The sequence below is a fragment of the Alnus glutinosa genome, chromosome 12 (assembly GCF_958979055.1).
Source record: "Alnus glutinosa chromosome 12, dhAlnGlut1.1, whole genome shotgun sequence".
In the NCBI taxonomy this organism is placed as follows: Eukaryota; Viridiplantae; Streptophyta; class Magnoliopsida; order Fagales; family Betulaceae; genus Alnus; species Alnus glutinosa.
In genome coordinates, this window is record NC_084897.1 from 22154026 (window position 1) to 22166937 (window position 12912).

The 12912-nt window shown below is 37.5% G+C and overlaps 2 protein-coding genes across 2 annotated transcripts; both read right to left on the minus strand.

Moving 5' to 3' along the window:
• Positions 1 to 3796: 3796 nt before the first annotated feature.
• LOC133852665 (protein FAR1-RELATED SEQUENCE 2-like) lies at positions 3797 to 7943 on the minus strand. The gene is made up of 7 exons (XM_062289430.1): positions 7155 to 7943; positions 6955 to 7041; positions 6799 to 6867; positions 6467 to 6517; positions 5351 to 5483; positions 4796 to 4880; positions 3797 to 3890 (listed from the first exon to the last, which is right to left on the minus strand). The coding sequence occupies exons 1-7, from the start codon at positions 7941 to 7943 to the stop codon at positions 3797 to 3799; spliced, it is 1308 nt and encodes a 435-aa protein (XP_062145414.1).
• Positions 7944 to 8023: 80 nt separating this feature from the next.
• On the minus strand, positions 8024 to 9085 carry LOC133852666 (protein FAR1-RELATED SEQUENCE 5-like). Its single transcript, XM_062289431.1, has one exon. It carries the CDS (start codon positions 9083 to 9085, stop codon positions 8024 to 8026), a length of 1062 nt encoding a protein of 353 aa, XP_062145415.1.
• Between the last annotated feature and the right edge of the window lie 3827 nt (positions 9086 to 12912).

The following is a 12912-nucleotide window of genomic DNA, read 5'->3' on the forward strand; positions in this document are numbered from 1 at the left end:
GTGGCTCGTGAGCCACCATAGGTCGGGGTGGCCTTCAAGGGCCACCACAGAGCATGCTTGGGGTGGCCGCGCGGCCTGCCGACCACCCCTTAGGCCACTGCTTCGACCTCCTTCTAATCTATGGTGGTCGCGTGACCACGTCCAGTTTTCTTTTTTGGGGGGGGGGGGGGGGGGCATGACTTACCGTAGGTTGGAGGTGGCCCCTAGATGTGGCTCGCGACCACCTCTAAACTTGAGGGTGGCTACGCGGCTACCCCTATGTTTCATTTGGAGTAGCTCGCGAACCACCCCAGAGCAACGAGAGCTTCTACACATTCTTCCCTCATCCCCCCTTATCACCCTTTTATAATTGACATCAGAGACAACTTTTTAATAAAAATCAATTTTTTTAAGGAAAATGGGGTGACAAAGGGGGATAAGAGTCTTCTCTTTAGCATTTTCCCAGAGCAACGCGGCCATCCCCGGGCCACCCCAGAGCAAGCTTGGGATGGCCGCGTTGCCACCTTGTTCGAGACACCCCTATAGGTGTATACGGGGTGGGGCTCGTAGGCCATTAATTTCTTTCGGGTTTTTTTTAAATTTTTTTAATTTTGAGGGTATTATATATAAATTTTGATTTTAAGTTAGGGTATTTGAGTCTTTTAACGAAATTGATTGACAAAATTTGTGTCTTAGTATGTATATGGTAGTTCAATATTCTATTCTAATGAGGTGAGGGTGTCAGTTCATAAGGGTATATTGACAATTGTTAATAGTTCATGCGAAAAAATATAATTACCCCTCACATTTATAATGAGTTAATAGTGCTTTGTGAAAAAAAAGAGAGTTATGCTTCCCTCTCTATGATCTGCTATACAACTTTGGCCTTGCTTCTCTTTAGGAAACAAACATGGTCTGCTGTACAAAAATAAATCAATAAAGCAGAGCCAAAGAATTCCGTCTCACGTGGGGACTACTTTCCATAGAAACAAACAGGACCAGGAAGAAGTTTTTATATTAATCTATTTGATTAGATTTATAGAAGAGAATTTCACCGCGCTCTACTGGCTTCCTCTTCTCCCTACTTTAAGGAACACTTTTTGTGAATTTATCTGTTAATATTTTTGTGACGTTGTCTGTTTGTTAAATACTTAAAACACAAACAGAAATGAGGAAGAAAGTAATCTATTAGAGAAATGATTCTCGTACACAAAGCTTACAACAACGATACAACAGTCTTACGTGGAAAGTGGGTTTAAACGTTTTTTTCATTTTTTTAATATCACAGTACAGCCTTCGTCAAAACCGGTTGGGGGGAAATGAAAAATTCCATTTCCCCCCAAAGCTGAACGCACCCCCCTCTCTCTCTCTCTCTGAAGTCTGTCCGTACAGTCCCCAAATCGGCCTCCGGCGTCCGTCCCCGATCCTTCACCGGAGTTTCGCCCCCAGCCCCTCTGTCTCTCCCGCTCGCTCCGGACCGCAGCCCCCAGCCTCTCTGTCTCTCCCGCTCGCTCCGGACCGCCGCCCCCAGCCCCTCTCTCTCTCTCCCGCTCACTCCGGACCGCCGCCCGCAGCCCTCTCTCTCTCTCTGGCCAGATCTGCCTCCTACGCACCTCTCTCTCTCTCTCTGGCCGGATCTGCCTGCTCTGTCCATTGGAAACCGCTGCCCGCAGCCTCTCTCTCTCTCTGTGGCCGGATCTGCCTCCTACGCACCTCTCTCTCTCTCTCTCTCTGGCTGGATATGCCTGCTCCGTCCGTCGGAAACCGCCGCCCGCAGCCCTCTGTCTCTCCCGCTCGCTCCGGTGCCGGTCGTCCCTGTCCCTTCGGTAACTCTCTTTCTCTCTCTGAAATTATTGTTTGAAAATACTGATTCGGTTTGAGGGGGAAAAAAAATTCGGTCTGTTGTTTGTTGTTGGATGCTGTAACTAGTGTTAGTAATTTTGCTGGTTTTGATTGTTGGATGGTGTTGGTATTTTGCTTGGTTTTGATTCGGTTTTATGGGGGGGAAAAAAGAAGAAGAAAAAACTAAGATTTGTTTTGGTACAGTAGGTCTTTTGCTACATGTTGCAAGGGATGGGGTTTTACTTTGTGGGTCGTTGAAAATCTGGGTATTTCAGGTGAATCTAGGTCTGTACAAGTTATTCTCATTTTGAATGCATAAATCATATCACTTCTTCTCAATGGCCGTTGCGGATGCGAAATATTTTCCTGATAAATTTTGCATTGGATGCATAGATTTGCCTTCTATTTTACTACTTTTCAATGTTCATTGTGCTAGGATTTAAACGTCAATTAATATTATGGAGTTCTTGTTCCTTGTATGTTATGATATGCATTTTAGTCTTTACTGCCCTTGGTTAGAGACTTTTTGTACCTTAGTTTTAAGAACCAATTCTGTAGCCTTGTCAAAACAAAAGTTTTAGTTTTAGAACCAATTCCTTTTAATGCGTATATAAAATGCTATTAAAGCAAAATTGTATGCCTTCTAACCCAAAAAAAAATAAAAAAAAATCTTGCACACAATCATTGTTTCCCACATACTGGCCATATATGAGTATAGTGTTTCATGTCTAGGCAATAAATTTGTGAAAATCAGTTTTTAAAAATACATTTGTCTTATCCAGTTCTTCAAGGATCCTGGAATTTTCAAATTCTTATTACTACTACAAATGCTAAATAATATAATGTGATGGTAACTAGGATTAGTCTCTGATTTGCATGAGAAGTTTTTCTTTTTCATAATTTTTCTAGCAACTTTTTCTCACCTTTGCAGTTGACATCCAAATATCCTTGTAAGTTGAATCAACAACAGGGTCAATTATTTGATCGATCTGAGGTTGACCTGGTGAGCCTGGTGAGTCTGGTCAATTCTTCTTGTCTTATTTCTTTTGATTGGAGGTTGACCTGGTGAGTTTGGGCTCCTGCTGATTAGGTGAATGATATTATTATTATTATTATTATTATTATTTTTGCGTAGGCCCGAAAAAATGTCGGTAAATAGTGATGCGTCTAGTACCCCTCCATTATGTTACTGTGGAGTGCATGCACGTTTAAGGTACTCATGAACTAGTGACAACCCCGGAAGAAAGTGGTACGGCTGTATAAAGTATAAGGTAATTTTAAAATTAATTAATTGTGATTTATTTTTTCGTTAGTAGTTTATGACATTTATTCTTATGTTTTCACGCAGAAAGTTGGAGATTGTGACTTTTTTAAGTGGGTGGATAACCAAATGATTTCTTATGAGAAGAGATTGGAGGATCATATGAGAGACATTGAGGAAGGGAGACGGGCCGATATTGAGAAAGTTGAGAAGGTCACAATGGCCAATATTGACAGACTTGAGAAACTAATTGAAACAAGACACAAGGAACAATATGAGAGACTTCGGTTGGAGTTGGGTCTTAATAGAAAGATGTTTTGGTTTTGGACAGCAGTAGTCGTAATCATTTTGGGCATTGTAATTTATTTCAATGGTTATAGCGGTTCTAAAGTTAGTTACTTGATGTTAGAATGAAAGGATGAAAACATTATTATGTTAAAAATTGTCATTGTCAGATATTTTACTTTTTTTTTAGTTTCACAAATGGTAAGCACTGTGCAAATAGCTGAAAATCTTAAAATCCATAGTTAATTTTTTCTTTTCTTTGGGTTTGATTTTGGTTGAATTTTAAAATCCCAGGTATTTGAATTCTTCAAACTGTTTACAGAATGGAGTTGATAATATATCATTCGTGTCAATAACTCTGTCATTTTACTTGGCTTAAGTTAGCTCTTTATACTAGCTCGATATTTTTACTTGGCTTATGTTTGCTCTTTATAGTAGCTCAATATTGTCAATCTTGGTATTTTCAACAAAATCCACACCGGAATCTTCATGTTTTTCCAACTGAATACTTGTACATAAGATCCTGTGTAAAGCAAACTTAGCAGTTCAATTTTCACAACATAACCAAGCACGCCTTCTCTGTGTAAAGCAAACTTAGCAGTGCAATTAGTTTCTCTTGAAGTTGGATCACTGCCAAGTAAACTGTATTGATGATAAATAAAGGAACCTTCTTTTTCTTTTTTCAACTTAAATTTTGAACTCAAGACATAATTGCACATTATGATCAACTATCCAACATAGAGCATAACGTGGTCCTTCATCACCCATCTAGTCATGCTCCACTCGGTTTCATCATTTCCTGGAAATTGTCTTTTTCATTTGGTCCTTTTCTAATTACATATTTATCCAGGATAGATCATTGTATGTGATGCTATGAAGAAATTCTGTGAGGATGGATAACCATCGGAGAATGTGCTTGAGATAAATGAGACTCTATTAAAGTGGAATACTTGGCAGATTCTGCATCCTTATTCCACCAAGTACGTCTAATATTATTGTATAAGGATGCAGAATCTGCATATTTAGAACTATGGTCACACCGCAGCTGTCTTCTGTGAATAAAAAAAAAAAAAAAAAAATTCCAACCGAACAATTTCAGCCATTCCCAAAAAATTATTCTGAGCAAAATTCTCAAGGTAATTAAGAACACAATCCAATCATAAAGAAAATCAATATTCAAATAGAAAACTTTCAAGTAAAATCCACTATCATATCATAAAATATGATACAATATCTTCTCAATTGTTTATACTCAAAAGTTGAAATCTACTGCAACTCATTAGCTTAATGATGAAGCAAAAATATGCCACACGTGACACAAAAAGAAATGAAAATTCTATGCAGTATTTCCACAAAAGCTTCAAGTCAGACTCAAATCCCTTCCATTGGATGCTCCCAATGTACATGGCAACCATCAATTGCATGTACCTTTGAAATGTGAGTCTACCTGTAATGGACAGCTGCAATGTGCACTGAGCAATCCAGTGCCTCGAGAGTATCTCAACCCCTACGACTACACATTATTATCATTGACTGGTGAAAGGAATCAACAGTAATACTCCTAATGCTTTGTAGAAAAATACTCCCTGCATAGGAAAATTAAGCCTCTTATGCATATAATACTGAGTCCACAAGGAAAAGAAAAAGATCAATCAATGTTATCAAGTCATAACCCAAATATAACTACATCATACCCCAGAAAACAATGGAGTCAAGTCAAAACATGCAAAGGGAGGGCATTGGGTAATTAGGTGCCACACTACAGAGCATATTTTAGAATTTTATTATACAAGTGGTGCCATGCTTTATTAGAACAGCAACATGACAAGTATGTGATGCACTTGATATACTTATAAAGGTAACTTAAATCCAGGAAGATGGTTTATGTAACTGTTTTGTAATATGCTAGCTTCACAGTCTCGTTGAGACTGCGAACAGGTAAATATAATAGACAAACAATACACCTAGACAAAACTTTCTAACCTTTGGAAGTACAAGGCCTCTGAAGGGATGCTTGCTTCTTCCAACTCGCATCAACTGCCTTGTCAACCATTGGAACATATTCATCATACCCTGGGAAGCTACCAGCAAAGCTTGTCTTTCCAACCACCTTAGCCTGCATATCCACGAAAATGAATTAAGAGAGTAAGCAAAATCTATGAAACAAGAGCAACTTTCATTATTTTGGACAGCATAATCAATTCTCCTATATTGCCCAGTACACTACAAACATAAGTTATGGATTAGCAACAGAGTAAAGAAGCAAGGTTTGAGAGAAATAAAGCAAGAAACCAAAAAGCTATATAACCATTTCCAAACTGACCAATCTGTGAATCCAAAACCAGAATTTGATAGGGAAACTCTCCCAAGGTACAATTGTCATTTTACTTCAAGCTGAAGCTGTATTTGCTGAAATGCAAAAATTTTGGCCTTCCACCAGGTACGTCTCTGTATCAACTTTAATGGGCACGTAGCTACAAATCCCATTTCAAATTCACCCCAAGAATGGTAAACTCAACCTCAGGACAAATAGGCAAAACTAAAAAGCTTTTAGAAATTCAGCATGCTAGACATGCAATCCAATGCACATAAGGCTTTAGCATTCTGAAGCACATAAGCAAACAAGCTAGACATTAATCTTACATACATTAGTTAAAGAAAAACAAACCCAGGGGAAGAACAGAAATATGTTCCTACAATCTGCAAAATGGAATACAAGTGTTTTTCCTCTCTTGGTCATAAAAAGACAAATAACAAACATTGTAGAAAATTAACTTCTGATTCCTATAGACAGCATTTCAGTTGCAATTGGGAGGTAAAAGTCATGTGATCAAATACCATTCTATCATATTGGTCTCAAGGTGGAAGTAAACCATTCATCAGAAGACGAATGGTTGACCGCATAGCATCAGTAATTGTAGGCAGGACACTTATATTATTAAGTGCGGCATAGACTTAATTGAAGATGTTGCGCACATGCATTTCAATTGCCGGATCAGTTGGAATTATGGAATTAAAAACGTCTATCATCCAAGCAATTATTTCGGCTGGGTTGGTATTTAAACAATAGGGTAAAAGCCAGAACAACTGGAGTAATACTTCTTGACTCAAAGGCAGAGGATCCATAGTCAAGACCCACCGTTTATCAACCTGAAAATCAACGTTAATATTCAGACATCTAAATTGGATGCATTTTAATAACACAATACTATCAATTCATTTACCTGGGAGCATAGCCAATTCACAATTGACACATCACGCATTTGTATGGCTGTACTGAAAGCCTCTTGGTATTTGTGTTGGCTTATCAATGTAGATAACAAATTTATGGGGTCCATTGACTAATTCACCTAATACACACATGATTTGTTTCCCTTATTGTACGCATATAAATGAATGCCAACACAGAAATTAAAAAACACAAATTATACCTGAGAAAGAATAGAATGATGGTGACCACTGAACGTGTGAGCAACTGTCGATGACGAAGCGACGGAATCCTTCAAAAACAGACACTGAATAAGTACGTGAAATATCAAATAATTGTCAAAAACCAATTAATAAATAAAGAGATGTTGGCTAATCACCTGAGTACTATGATCGTGAGCTGCAGAAGGCACAGAAGGCAATGGAGATTGACTAGTGTTGTCTTGATTTTCCGTTGATTTGGAGGCCTACAATTAAAAAATGGTTTATGCAATGTGGAGAAGTACACATGTTTTTTAAGTAAGTAAAATGTGGATAGAAGTAATAAAAAAAATAAATAATAAATAATAAATTCACTAACTTGATTTTTTTGTTTCTTCGTTTTATCATTGTTGTTTCTTGGTGGCTTGCTCGATACTTTGGATTTATTCACCACTGTTTCTATAACAGACACCTTTCTCTTTGTTCGTGGTCTCCCTTTACAGTCAATCTTCACAGGACTAAGCACCTTTTTGCAGCTAGAAGATGCGACAGTAGCTGGAATGCCAAAAGATTGATTTTCGCAACGCCACAACTCTTTTAATTGATCAATTTTTTCCATTAGTTCTATGCAACGTTTCTCCGTGTTTACTGACGTGAGCGACAGTAATTCTTTCAAATTGTTTCTCACTTTGTCATGTATTTGGGCATGTGGATTATCACTAATGGCATCATAACTACTCTTAACCTTCGAGTACTCTCGCTTAACATCTTTCCTCCATCTGTCAAGAACATATCTTTGTGGCAAAGTTGTCACTTTCTTTGTCCGTAACACGAACAGTGAATGCCTACATAGGATGCCTTTTACTTCAAACAATGCACATGTGCACTTCACTTCGAGTTCATTTTCATTGAAGTAAACAAGAAATATCTTTTCTATTAAGTGATCTCCAACTGCAACATATTCAACAACTTCGAAGGTAGAAATCGCACCTTCACTTTTGAGAAGAGCGTTATTACAAGACATCATTTTCACAAACTGCTCATGTACTTCTTTGAACTTCACATTTGTGTAAACAACTTGAAACTGTTTCTCTAATTGCAAGGCACTTATACATGGGATTGTGCGATTGAAAGAATCGAAATCAGCACGTGCCTCACTCTCGACCATTCTCCTTAAAGCGTTATCATATTCATCAACAAATTCTTTCAATGTGGTTCGTGAGTGCACGTAACTATAAAAAAATGCGTTCATCTTTCACTTCGCTGTGTAGTACTCATTCCCGCCCAAAACGTATCTTTCATGTATGCCGGCACCCAAAATGTCTTATCCATATATAACCCATTCAACCATGCATTATCATGAAGATTATACTTCTCCAGAAGATCTTTCCAATTTTCCTCATATCCTTCACATGTTTGAGAGTCATACAAATATTTATTAATGGCACCCTTAATGCCATCAAAATTAGCATGTGATCTAAACTTTTTAGGCAATTTTTTTAAAATGTGCCACATACAATATCTATGACGACTTTCAGGAAAAACAATAGCGATTGCATTTTTCATAGCTCTATCCTGGTCTGTCATAATTGCTTTAGAGGCTTGGCCATTCATGCACTCCAACCAACATTTAAACAACCACACAAATGTGTCTGTATCCTCTCTTGAAATTAGTCCTGCCCCCAAAAGTATAGATTGACCATGATGATTCACTCTTACAAAAGGAGCAAATGACATGTCATATTTATTGGTCAAATACGTTGTGTCAAACGTAATAACATCTCCAAAGAAATCATACGCTGCCCTACTCCGTGCATCAGCCCAAAAAACATTTCTTAACCTACAATCATCGTCCACATCTATTACGTAGTAGAAGCCACTATTCTGCTTTTGCATTCTTCTGAAGTAATCACAAAGTGCTTGAGCACCACCTTTACCAAAATTGAGTTCTCTTGCCTTGTTAATATAATTCCGACAATCTCTCTCTCCAAATGAAAGATTCTCAAACCCCCCACTTTCAACAACTAATGAATTGAAATTTTTACACAAACGTATTCCTGCTCTGTCATTTAGCTCAAGTCTTTTTTTCGCAGTGTCACTAATTTTCTTATTGCTTCTAAAAAATCTCGCCTTGCCCGGGCTTAACGAATGATTATGCATCAACTCAACTTTACTCAAAAACCACGTTCCATCATCACATAAATTTGCACAAATCCTAGCACCACACCCTGTTTTATTTGAAACTTGAATTGGCTTCGCACAATCACTTGTTTTAGGTCGCTCTGCACCTCCACGAGTACATATAAGCATTACGTAACCTTTTCTACCCTTCTTTTTTCTCGAGCTTCTCTACGCTATACCAAACCCAGCTTGCTTAGCATACTTCCTATAATAAGAGCAGACTTCGTCTAATGAACTAAATGTCATTGATTCTTTCGGCTCTTCAACTTTCTCATCATCCTTTAACACCACAGGTAGTACCACATTTTCTTCCTCATCATTCAACTCTTCATCTGAAATAAATGTCATTAAATCCTTCGACTTCTCAAATTTTTCACCCATATCTATCCAAAAAAGTATACAAAATGTGTTTATAAAAAAGCCTAGAATAATAATAAAGAAAAAACAAAACAAAACTATAACTCAAACAAAAGTGAAAAAACTAACCATTTTGACGGTCATCTTGATGGGTTAGATCATCGTCAAATTCACCCTCATTATCCAATCGTGAACTTGAAGAGTCCATTTAGAAAAGTGCTATATTAAAAAGTAATATAAGTTAATTGAATGAAAAAACTAAACTACATAACCTTAAAAGCATGTAATTTGACAATATTATACAAATTAAACTACATAAAGGCAGTCATAGCACTAGCTTTTTAATGCCTTCATTTTTCCTCATGGAAGTCTGACAATAAAAAACCATAGAAATCGCGAGTATGTTTTCCTCATTGTACAAAAGATGGGGCACTTTTCACTAGACATATAATGACATTGAACAACTGATACAACAATTGTTCATAAAAAAAAAAAAAAAAATTGTTTAGGATCTACTCAAACTTAAATAGACAAGGATCCAGGTAAAGTCACATATGATGCCTAAACCAAAAAAAAAAAAAGATAAAATTCTGCTGTTTCTTTAGTTCAGCTCATATAATAGCCACCACAGCAATAATCATATCGGCCAAACAAATCAAAATGACAGTGCACATTATGGTGCTAAATATTATTCTCAACAAGAGTGTCGGGTACAAGCTAGTCCAATTTTACTTCAACAATGACAACCAACCTATGAAAATCTCTCTTCCTTTTACACCTAATACTAATTTATTTTATGTATTTTTTTTTCTTGTTCTTTTCAACGAAAAATAAATTGATAAATTGCCGCTTATGTTTACAGCTAGCAACAATCAGACAAGGGTTAAGACTTAGGGATGATCCCAAAGAAAAGCGAGATATTTGTACAATAATAATAATAAAAAAAAAACCACTCCCAAATCTTAAGCTGCAGAAAGAGTCCAATAATACATAGATGCGTGCATGGATGGGCTATGGATCTACACTTATAGTAACAGTACGTACTCATAAATTCTCACAATATTCATTCGGCCATTAACAGAGGAAGAGGAAACCCAAAATAACCCCAGATTTTTTTCAATAAATTTACACCCATTCGGTTCCTCACTTCCTTTGCCGGAAATCCTCCACAAACCCAAAAATTTCTCAATACCCATTCGGTATTGAGAAAGAAAAATCCTCCAAAACAAATCAGCAGATTGAAAACGTTTGTCCTAAGTTTTTCTTTTGGTAAGCAAATCAGAGCATATTGAGCAAAATACCAACACCATTCAATAATTTCAGAGAGAGAAACAGAGTTACCGGAGGGACAGGGACGACCGGCACCGGAGCAAGCGGGAGAGAGAGAGGGGCTGCGGGCGGCGGGAGAGACAGAGGGGCTGCGGGCTGCGGTCCGGAGCGAGCGGGAGAGACAGAGGGGCTGGGGGCGGCGGTCCGGAGCGAGCGAGAGAGACAGAGGGGCTGGGGGCTGCGGTCCGGAGCGAGCGGGAGAGACAAAGGGGCTGGGGGCGGCGGTCCGGAGCGAGCGGGAGAGACAGAGGGGCTGGGGGCGGCAGTCCGGAGCGAGCGGGAGAGACAGAGGGGCTGGGGGCGGCAGTCCGGAGCGAGCGGGAGAGACAGAGGGGCTGGGGGCGGAACTCCGGTGAAGGACCGGGGACGGACGTCGGAGGCCGATTTGGGGACTGTACGGACAGACTTCAGAGAGAGAGAGAAGGGGGGTGCGTTCAGCTTTGGGGGGAAATGGAATTTTTCATTTCCCCCCAACCGGTTTTGACGAATGCTGTACTGTGATATTAAAAAAATGAAAAAAACGTTTAAACCCACTTTCCACGTAAGACTGTTGTATCGTTGTTGTAAGCTTTGTGTACGAGAATCATTTCTCAATCTATTAACCTTTTTGTGAATTTTCTCTTTCATCCACAGCCACGTCAGCATCGACTTTTGCCTTCTTGTTATTAAAATCAAAAAAAGTACTCTTCCTTTGAAATGATAAAATTATTTACAGTGCACTTGTTGTGTACTAAGAGTACTGCATGGATCATTTCCCTATTACAAATGTCAGGCGCTTTAAATAAAAAAGTTTGTTCAACAATTCATTTGATACCCAATTATATAAACTTGATTCGAATTTGATTTGTTTAATAAATGAATAGATCGTAAACATAAAATTAAGCTCGATTACAAAATGAGATATACTCGTATAAGCTCACATAATTTTATTTTTATTATTTTTATAGTATTATTTTGATTTATAATTAAAACATGTAAAGAGAAATTATCTTCCTAATATAATAGACGTATCTTGAATTATTGGGAGTATTGATATAGATAATAGATATATGTGTGTGCATGAGTATATTTGTGTGTAAATATATATGTGTATGCATATGCGCACATAATAAATTTATATCCATTTAAACTTAAAACTCGAGATTGGAGTATTTAAGATTTAATTGAATTAATTAACTCAAATGATAAAATCTTAATGATAATTAATTAACAAATAATTAGTATAAATTTATGAAAGTAAAAAATAAACAATCATAATATTTTACTTTATATAAGGAATGAATAAGTTAACTGAACAGCTTGTGAACAAGTTCGAGTTCACTTGAAAGATAAATAAGTCAAGCTTAAACAAATCATCTAACTTGGCTTTAGGCTCAAACTTGGCTCATGTTCAAAATATTATTAAATAAATAAAACTTAAACATTCAATACTTGTCTCGAATTGGCCGGATCATAGCGATACAAGCAGTGCCATTTTTGAAATAGGTTATCACTTGGGCGTTATTAGCTGCCGGATCTCGGCCAGCCAGACAAGATTCATTGTAATGATCAGTTGGGTCATAAATGGCCGCACCATGGGTTGACCTCTCCGCTTCGACAGGGGTGTCGCTGTGATCCAATCCAGCAACGACGCCAACGACAACTGCTGCAATTACTACGAGAGAGAGCCCCAGTACCACCATGTTACCCAGCAAGTCATCCGGATTATCCTCCTCAAACTGCACCATTTAGCAACAGCACAGAAAAATATTAAAGCTTGTTGTTTCTTTCTTTTGCTTTTTTTCCCTACGTACATGCAGCTGATCTTCTCTTATGATCGATATGAATAATTTTCTTTTGCATCTGTCGCTAACAGAATTTGGTTGGATACCATACGTATACGTTTTCGTGCCAGTTTGTCAAAACTACATGCCTAATTTTAGCCTTTGGGGCCGAGTTTGGTATGAATAATTTTAGGTTCAGTTTAGGTTTGTAATTTTTAAATATATGATTTGGAAAAAATTATTTTTAAACATGCAGTTAAACGTTTGACAAAATTGTAATTTGACCATTAGAATTGCAGTTTAGCTTTTAAAATTTTCCGTTTTCAAATTGCAATTTTTTAAAAAATGCAATTCCAAACGATTCATTTTCTGAAATTTTGTTTAAAATATTATTTTTTGCCTATGAAATCGCAATTTTAAACGCACACTTATTAGCCGGTTGACAATTGCGTTAGGAAGTTTAAAAAATACTTTTAATACCTAAAAAGTTGTGCCAAACAAGAATTT